Source organism: Harpegnathos saltator, unplaced genomic scaffold, assembly GCF_003227715.2.
Source record: "Harpegnathos saltator strain DR-91 unplaced genomic scaffold, Hsal_v8.6 scaffold587, whole genome shotgun sequence".
NCBI lineage: Eukaryota > Metazoa > Arthropoda > Insecta > Hymenoptera > Formicidae > Harpegnathos > Harpegnathos saltator.
Window position 1 is genome coordinate 1172027 of NW_020230412.1, and position 10050 is coordinate 1182076.

At 35.5% G+C, this 10050-nt stretch overlaps 1 protein-coding gene across 2 annotated transcripts; it reads right to left on the bottom strand.

The window, feature by feature from the left end:
• Positions 1-1828: 1828 nt before the first annotated feature.
• On the bottom strand, positions 1829-9126 carry betaCOP (coatomer subunit beta). 2 transcript variants are annotated; one of them, XM_011147511.3, is made up of 10 exons: positions 8983-9126; positions 8288-8704; positions 7848-8181; positions 6599-6887; positions 6155-6495; positions 5800-6061; positions 5272-5639; positions 2954-3398; positions 2636-2871; positions 1829-2564 (listed from the first exon to the last, which is right to left on the bottom strand). In XM_011147511.3, the coding sequence occupies exons 2-10, from the start codon at positions 8653-8655 to the stop codon at positions 2334-2336; spliced, it is 2874 nt and encodes a 957-aa protein (XP_011145813.1). In that variant the 5' UTR covers positions 8656-8704; positions 8983-9126; the 3' UTR covers positions 1829-2333. The 2 variants fall into 2 exon arrangements, with proteins under 2 accessions (XP_011145813.1, XP_011145814.1); XM_011147512.3 differs by lacking the exon at positions 8983-9126 and adding an exon at positions 8813-8972.
• Between the last annotated feature and the right edge of the window lie 924 nt (positions 9127-10050).

Here is a 10050-nt window from a genome sequence, read left to right on the forward strand (position 1 = left end):
TAGCATTGACATGACCGACGACATTATAGTTAATTGAATTGCGTATAGATATTGCACGTATCGCGTTATTATGAACAAATTCAGACGATTGGCTTCTCAGCTGCTTGAAGATCCTAAGATCCTAGTACAAAAAAGTGTAGATACTTAACGTGGTAATGCACTATAAGCATTTTTCGATTTAACGCAATGTTTCTGAGATATTTAAGTGGGTCCTTTAAAATGGGACACCCTGTATGATTAACTTTCGCGGAACAAAATGTGATCAAAGTAAATTTATTACACATATAGTTTTCGAGTAGGTACAATTGTACTAACAAAATAATAAATTTATCGTGGTATGGAATTTTATAAGTTTTTGCGCTAATGTTTTGACAAAGTCATGATTTTATAGATCTGTTTTGCTTTGCTATAACTGTTCCAAGATATTGTGATTCGCACGGTGTTTCTTGAAAAACAATATTAACAATAAAGACAACATTTCAACGATAACATTTAAAATCTAATATTAGATTAACTAATATAAAATTAATTTTCATGGAAAAAAACACTCAAATATTGAGCGTTTACATTCAATTGTTCGAATTTACTTTCAAATATGTGTATATGTATACACTTAAACCTGAATCATATTCATGAAATATGATTTGTTGTGTATATTGCATACACAGACTAGTGCCGTGTTCATCTTAGGTTTATTTTTAACGTTTCGTGAATGTTCCAATTCACTTCATCAGAGAGAAGAACTTGCTAATCTCCCGAGTTTTTTCTTTTGTATATGCGTTTCCAAGAGTAATTAAGTACTTGTTGGATGATTAATTGGTGAAAGGGAGAGGAATGGGATGAAAAAGGAAATGAAATGTATATTGTAATTTTTTAGAACTCCGAGAGAGAGAGAGAGAAAGAGAAAGAGAGTATAAGTTGCCACGTTGCCTTCATGCCGCCTCTTCTATTATTGAAGTGTTCGTAAATTGTTGAGGAGTTTCTAAAAGGATTCTCTGCATTTCTGAGGGAAATAGGTGTTGATTTTAAAATTAAGGAGATAGACTCTTTACTATTTTATAAACACCTGATGTATTTAGTGGAGATATCTTATGTTTTATATTATTAGAAACTGTGCTCTATTTTTCTTGAGGATTTATATATGACTTTTATATTATGTTTCATTAAGATCTTGCCGATTTCATCTGTTACTTTATATATACAGAAAAAATGACGGTTAATGTTTTTGAGTTTTTTTTCTCCGATGGTTTGTTTCTCAAATGTTACTCTAGTTTGGTATTTTTTAGTTGGCTTGTCCATCTATCATTTTGTATATCAGTTTTGTTAAAGTATGTACTTTAATCTTTTTAATTTTGCTTTAGATACTGTCCCGGTCGCAAATAGTAAAGACTCTGCGTAGTAGGGAGTCAAAGACTGATGAATTTTGGGATAGGTATTAATATGATATACTATGAAGGTAATAGTTGATATGTATGAGTTCTTTCTAGACTTGATAGTTTAAGAAACCGTTTAATTCTCTTATAATCAAGACATTTAAAAAGGAGAGTTTGCCGTTTTGTTTTGTTTTCATTACATACTACTTATATAATACTTGGATGTTGCGTATTGACAAATTGTAGGAATGTTTGGAGTGCCATGCTGCCATATGACAATGTTCTTTTGCGTTGAAGCACTTCGTTTCCCTCGTCGCGACCATCTTAATTTATAATGTCAGAAACAAGGAAATTGTATAAATTTTTAGGAGATAGAAACCTTAATTTATGCATGTAAAACATAGAGCGATTTCTAACGATACAAAGGAGGCGATACAAGCAATTAAAGCATTTGATCCAGTTGGAAACTATTTTATTCAGAACGATACAAAGACACTGCGTTCTAATGTAATCATACCTAAAAAGAAACGAACGAGGCTTATATAGACAAAGAATCGTATATATTTATTTCCTCGTCTACAGATGCATCGTACTCTACCGATGTAGCGTACCTTACCTTACAGTGTATCGATTGTGTGATTATGAGAATAGCGTCATCGGGAAAGAGGAGGAGCGAAAATGTGTAGTATGTAATTAAACATGACATAAATTATAATAAACACGTCTTTCATCATTGTGATACGAGCAAATACGGTATAACAGTTCGACTGCCAAATAATACATAGATTCCCCGAGGATTAGGACGTCTACGTTGTCTAGATCGCGTAGCTCAAATGACACTGACGTATGAAATCCTTTTAGTAATTGCCTCCGAAGTATCGTAAATCCCGCGAGGGTGTCAATCGTGCCTCGAGTAATTTGGATATTGTGCAGGGTGCGCTTTGATCAAGATGACATGACTCAGGCGGCTTGCACTACTTTATTCTGCGGACCTTTCTGTGCCGAATTGATCTTGTCGCCCAGCGACAGTGCCATACCTTGGCTCTTGGCTCTGATGCGAATATGACCGACCACTGGAGCGTCCGGCTTGTTCAGCGGTTTTTCAATAGACAGATTCGCCAAAGCATCCTCGCCGAAAATCGACTTGGCATACATATTCGCTGCCATAAATCCGCATTGTCCCGACAGAGCCTGTAAGAAAGGTATTATTGTAACATCGGTGACGTTATCCTGACTATACAAAGATAGGAAAATGGACATGCCTTCTCCGGCGTGAGGCAACGCATATTCGTAGACTTCAACAAGTGCGCGAGGTACTCTCTCAGGTCGGATAATGTTGTGTAAACCGAAACTTTGTTCTCCCATTCAAATTCTGCCCACATCTGACGAAATTCCGCGTCAGTGCACGTCGCGGGCACTATGTAGTCCATAATGTCGATGTGTATATCATTGAGAACGACTACGCTTCTGTCGGAGCCTGCACCCGACACGTCATAAACTGTGAACAGAAATAAACGAGTGACAGCTTCGCTTCGTTTCCGGCACTTTGCGATGCGTGCGTATACTATATAATAGTTTACCGATATTCCCAAATATAATGCCGTTCTCTGTGGACGCGACTTTCACGTTCGCCTTGATGGTGGCGAAGTCCCTCGGCGCGAGCACGATGGGCTGCGGTCTCTCCACCAGCTTCAAGTCGCCCATAGTGGCCAATTCTAAAGTGCAATTTTGCAAAGTGTCCTCGGTTTGATTAACTATCAGAACGTCAAGCACGATGTCATACTGATTCACGTGCACCAGCGCTTCCGCGTACACTGGGTCTGAGAAGCCGGTGAGCTGGGTCACCTTGCTCAAAGCGCTCGGAGCTGGAGCATCTCCGGTAGCGCCAGGTCGACCAGCCACAGCCGCGCTGAGACTCTGTTCGAACACATCGCCGGCACCACCGGCCAAATCAGAGCCGCGGCTCAGTTGCAAGAACTGTATCGCGTCGTCGACTTGCACGATATTGCCTGGCTTCTCCTTAGCCTAAGAAAAACGAGAAATATCAGTTAAATGCAACTAATAATACGTAGAGATATTTTCAATCGGCATTTTCCTTTTAATATTTTTTTAAGGATTAATATTAATCTTCATCTGGATAGAAGAGCCTCTGAGGTTCTTTTATTAAAAATCAAATGTAATGAATGTAATAATATAAATAGTCTATCGTATATATTAAAGTTATAATTTTACTAATAAGGCGAATTAAAAGAAGTAAAATATTTTAGAATTATTAATTTTAGTTATTCTGTATTGAGAGCCTCTGAGGCTCTCCTGTTCATTTGTGTTGTAAAATCATTTTATCCTGATGAAGATTGATAAGCAAAATGTGCGTAATATGCTGACAGATTTATAGAAAATTTGATCAGAATGTTATAGCATATCCATAGTTATTCATGACTATATTAAGTCCATGTTTTGTCGACAGAGCCTGTTGACACAATTTGACAGCAGATTGACGATAGAAGAAGCGCAAACAGGATCTGAGATATGTTTTATTAAATCTCTTAATCCTTCTCTTCAGAACTCTTGATTGATGACGTCAGAAGCGAGTACAAACGCATGTCTAAAATTTTTGCATGCTATTTCTAAATAAAAAAATATCTGCATGAAAAAGAACGTCCAATTATGAGAACACGTAAAGTGCCTCGAATATTAAGCTTCTTTTTTAGAGGTCAATCAATAGCCATAAAATGACTATAATATGAGGTTGGTTGTATAGAATGATTGTGTATGAGCATGACTAGGCCTCATATTGCAGTCATTTTCTGGTTGTTGATTGATTATCAAGGGAAAAACATAATACTCAGAGCATTTTACAAATATGCTCCAGCATATCCGAAATATTCTTTCTTAGAAATATCTTTTTATTTGGAAATGACACGCAAGATTTTTCAACGTGTCATTTCTCGCCTCTGATGTCATTATCCAACATGACATCTTTAGGTTTCAATCGGAAACCTTAATTCTTCAAGGACAAATGGAACTATATGATAGCACTCCTTTTCACCTGAAGAATTACCAATCGGATCAGATTAAAAACTCTTGTTTGAAAAGTTTTCAGAGTCGTTGATTATAAAAAACGAATTAAAAAATTCAAAATAGCGGATTCGATATCGCAACTTTTTATAAGCTAATGTAGGAAAGAACCAACAAAAATTAGAGTACACATATTTTGGAATCTCTAATCACGAATTTAAGATAAGAATTGTAAAATTTAAACTGGCAGACCCAACATGACAAAATTTTTAATATGGCAATTAATATACTCATTATCGATAAAAAAATAAAAAAAATAAAGAAATTAACTACAAAAACAAAAGAAGAATAAAATGAAATGGAATCAGCTGTTGTTACGTCAACGTTGATTCTAGAATTAGCAAATAGTAGTTTATCTTATGTTTTCAATGGCCACATCCGATATATTATCCTCAATTTTGTAATTCTGATTCGTGATTAGCGATTTTATATATGTATACATAATTTAATGTAAATTGTCTAAAGAATAATGAAAATTACTATTTTGAACCACCATTTTAAGTCATAAAATTCTGACCTCAGATTCGTGATCAACCTCGTAAACAAATTTTAGGAAAATTTTGCCAAAATACTCTGTCCTTTAGGAGTTAAATCACCATTTAAATATAAATAGGAAAGCATAATTTAAATTTAAATTCGAACATAATTTTAATTCAAATAGCTATGGAATGATAAGTCGTTTTCTGTTCGATTTTTGTTCTCAATTTGTTAGCAGATTCTGTCAGACTTCTATTAATAAAATGTCAACAAAAATTTAAAAGTAGACACTGTGTAAAATATGTTTCTATAAGTTTGGCGATCTAGGATAATCTATTATCACCTTTTGATTTTGTGAATCTTCCTCTGCTTTCGCCGCCAACATTCTGCTAAGAGCGTCGCGGCATCCTTCTGTGAAGACCTTTTGTACGAGAGGTGTTGGGCAGGCGAGAGATCTAAGGCATAAGGAAATCCTTTCTGCGTCGTCGTGCGTCATCGCTTTTATAGGAAGACCTGAACGGCCCAGCTGCAACACGCTGGACATCACGAACATCGCTTCCGCCTGCAGTCGGTTACTCTTTTGAATATTATTCTCTAGCGTTTTGTAACGGAGAGCCAATTTCGCCAGAGTAGTGGCCAAAGACGCGCCGATAAAGAAGTCACCCTCCATCATATACTGTACCAATGCTGGTCGCTTCTCTTCCTTCTTCCCTACAGATCGACATTCGAATTAATATAAAAGATAAAATATTTTCAATATAATAGTTCCTAGAGTTACAGATATTTTTGGTAAGGGAGGATCAAGGCCCATTAATCATGTGAGCTACAAATAAAAGGTGGTTCGTTAGGAATAACATGAAGAGTTGCTCACGTGCGGATGTAGCGCTGAAAGCACTCTGAGTAGCGTACGTTCCGTCAGACGTAACCAACTGCGCGGGCGCTGCTTGCGAGTTATCCTCGGTGGACTTCTCGCCGGCTTGACGCTTGTTCTCCGCCTCGAGTAACGGCAATTCGCCTAAAGCAGAGCGTACACGACCCATTACAGCCTCTATATCTTCTTTAGACGTAGCATACTCGCCGAGAATCCAAAGTGCAGCTCTGTGCACCTTCACGGAACGTATGTGAGAGAACACCTGAGATTCATCGAAATTCACAAAATTAATACTTAATTGCATTGTGATATGAATTAATGTGATTCACAATGGAGCATTGTCATAAACGCAAACCTCTAGAAGTTTCTCGACAATCAGTGGTCTGAGGTTTTCGAATCTCTGAATCGCCTCGCGAACAAACACGAGAACGTCTGTAGCGGCAGCTTCGTTACTCTCCGAGAGGAAATCTGTCAGCACTGGGATAACAGTGGCAGCAACATCTGAGAACTTCATGGAACAAGCGTGAAGGGTTCGCACCAAGAGCTGACGATATCTGCCGGCGTCTTCGTGTTCCCCGCCGGCTGTCCTGAGAACCTCCTTCTTCAAGAGCTGTACCATCTCCTCAATCGTGCGAGTTGTCACCAGATCCATGGCTAAAGCCAAGGTTTTTGTTCTGACTTCCAAGGCTGGTGATCCTGTTTTACGTAAAGAACAATAATAGTAATAAAAGAATACGATAGTAGACAAATTGTATAGAAGTTGTAACAAGATTTCTTGTCATATTTGTTAATGCTTCACCTAAAACGCGAAGTACATCCATCACGAGATCTTGCAGCACCCTTTCGTAAGCAGGACTGTCTTTCATCGCGATTAGTCGGTCAAGTACGATGAGTTTAACATTGTTGTCACTTTCTTTGACCACCAGCTCAATATAGCAAGAAGCCGCGGCTTTGATTGCGGTTGGCGCGCTGGAAAGAGTTACTAGCGTGCCTGCTGCTTCGTAACGCACTGCAGCACTGGGTGAATTCAGCAGACTGTAGATACATCTGATGAAACGCGCCCTTTCTGACGGATTTGCGAGGCAAACCTAGAAGATAGTTTATTGCTGTATCATCTGTATCTGCTTAATGAAGTATTTTACAAGAACTGTTAAATTGACTCGGAAGTTTTTTTTCCATAGAATGCATATTTCATTTATCGATATATTTCTATTATAAATAAAAAAAAAAGTTTTGCTTATAACTCGATATTTGTTCACTGTTTATGGGAAAATACTTTTGAATCAACTTTATTCGGGATGGGCGATTTCATTCTAATTTTTAAGATAATCGGTTTTTCTTAACAGAAATCAATGTTTTTATATCGATTTCTCTCTGTCCGATACGAATTAATTGTTTCAATAGAAAATCAGTTTATTTGTTCATATGCTTATTTATAAGTGTTGTATTTAATAAAGAATTCATCATACTGCAATCGACATTTAATACAATCTGGATGTTGCTTTAGATTTTTAACAAACTAAAGTAATGGTATTTTAAAAGACTCTAGAAATAATGGTAAATTTAACCGAGAGCGAAAGTAATTAGAATTTCTACCGAGGGTCATTTAGTCGATCAAAATCCTGATTATTTCATTAGCTCTGAAGGCTGATATTTTATTTGCCATATGAAAAACTTGTTAGATGTGGCTATTTTGGATAAAGAATTCATATGCACATATAAACAAAAAAAAATGTTAGATATATTAGAAGTAATTTTCTAATTTTATAAATCAAAATTATAATAAATCTACTTTGAAAGTAAAAGTTATAATTAAAACATAAAATTTTTTGTATATATTAGACTTAAGGTGATATAACAAATATATTTAAATTTGTCATCATGTATGCGATTTTTCCAAATCAATATTTAGAAAACTTTTGTTGTAATTTTTAACTAAATTATTTTGTTACACATAAAATTTTGTTACACATAAAATTGATATAAAAATCTATTTTTTTCCTAGAATCACCCATCCCTAGCCTACTGTAATTATATCTATTTCATACCTTGTATATCAATTCAACAATAACCAACTGTAAAATATCACCGAAACTGGGTACTTGATCGAGACATGCTGCCAAGTAAGCAAGTGCTCTACTTTGATCAGCATGCAGTAGCATCAGAAATGCGTTTCTTCTGCACGACATATCTTGTTCTCCTTCCAGATATTTAGCTATCAATTCTGGAGCATCAGGTATAAGAAATTCAAAATTTCTGTAAATGGTGAAGATAGCAAGTACCGCATTACGCCTAACATAAGAGTGTCTGTGCTCTAAACATGCTGTTATTGCCGGCATCAATGGCTCCAAAAGTTCTGGTTCCTTCAATTTGCATAAGAATCTATGATGAAAATTATAAATCATTTATGGTACTGCATTACCATTCGTTATAGTTATATATATATATATATATATATATGTATATATTTCTGTATTTGTGTCTATACCTGAGAGTGGATCCTCTGACAAACTCATTTGGATGCTGCAAATCCTTTCTGTATGCATCGCAAACCAAAATCATCTCCTGCAGAAGCTTGCCATCGGCAGATGTCTTTGGCACAATCTCCCAAAATATCAACAGCAGTTTTTTGATGGTATGATCTTGATGAGGCAAAACGAACCTGATAATTGTCATCAACAGTCCAGGTAATCTCTCACCACCCAAGATCATGTAAATTGTCTTCTTCAGAGCTTCGATCTTTGTCGGAACATCACCCTTTTCAAGATCCTGCTTTAATTGGAGCTCGTTCAAGGGTTCCGTGTCGGTTGCAATGTTTATCAAAGTATAACACGGCTGTTCAGTCATTGTGCTCATTTTTTCGGCTCTTCTCAAAGTCGTTACAGAAAAGCAATCAACTCAGGACCTATGGAAATGTCAGAAGCACAATAGTATCGTATCATAGGTAAGTATAACCATGTCGCAAAACATGTTGTTGAGCGTGAGAATGACAATATTATCAACGACGTATTACCAAATATGCATTATCGACGATTACATCAGCTTTTCTACATCAAATTCGCGAAGTAAAGTTAAGCGAAAAATGTGCGAGGTTATGAAACCCAACATATTATATACGTTTATAATACCATCGACGAATTTCACGTATACGAGCCATTCGCTATCCATGAATTCAGCACGTACCTAGTGTTAAGAAAAACGCCCGAAAATAAGCGGCTTGTCAAAATTCACAGACATTTAGATACATGTAGACGCAAGAAGAAACGTTGTACGTGTCTACGTGTCAAACGCGATATCAAGAGGTGACCGTTCCAAACAACGATGTCGCCACTTTTCCACATCTACTGATCGAAATGAGAATATCGATAAAGAAGTGTGCGTTTAATGAATGCTATCGTTTCGCGCCTTATGACTTTCTGCTACCCAATCAGAAAAACATATTTAAAAAATGTTTTTAAAAATATCAAAAAGCATTTAAAAAACATTTTAAAAATGTTTTTAAAATGTTTTAAAATAATTTTAAACAAGTTATTAATAAATATTAAATAAACGTTACATATAAACGTTAAATAAATATTTTTTTAAAACGTCATTCTGAATGAAGAATTAATGTAAAATATACATTAAATAAACGTTAAATAAATACTTTTTGTACAATAAATGGAAGAAATGTAAAAAAGTATAAAATAAATATTTGAAAAACGTTAAATAAATATTGTCTGCTAATTGGGTAAGGAAAATGTATATCAACAGTCGAATATCTAACGGCACAGGATCAAAATTCATTAATTTTTATATAGATAAACAATATTTAACGATCTAATCAGGATAAAGAAAATTGGAGTTTTAAACAACTTACATCTAATGGCTAAAACTTATAGGTATTGCACGGAAATGTCTTAAAGATGGAAATAACGTTACCTAACGCTTATATGGTTTAAAACTTATATCTCCTTAAAGTAAGATTAAATCAGCATTAACGCTGTTTCAAAATGCATAATGAGTTCACCACGGAAGTGACTTTATGACTTTGCAAAATTGAGAAGTTGTTAGGACTACCATAAAAAAAAAGGGAAAATATATAGTCGACAAAATATATAAGATATTGGTTTCACTCGATTAAAGTAAATTTTTAAGCAGTAGAATATCACAGCTGATTATATTATGCTATATACAGGGTGTCCGGTAATTAGCTGCCAATCTGAAGTATGAAGGTAGATTAGGTTAAGACAAATATAAAAGTCCCATACC

Bases quoted from the DNA above. Each gene is read 5' to 3' on its own strand.
- betaCOP (XM_011147511.3), bottom strand. From the start codon at position 8,655: ATGAGCACAATGACTGAACAGCCGTGTTATACTTTGATAAACATTGCA. The intron at 6,496-6,598 runs GTGAAGCATTAA...TACGTAAAACAG, and splicing joins GGATGTACTTCGCGTTTTAG to GATCACCAGCCTTGGAAGTC. The intron at 2,872-2,953 runs GTAAACTATTAT...TTCTGTTCACAG, and splicing joins CATTATATTTGGGAATATCG to TTTATGACGTGTCGGGTGCA.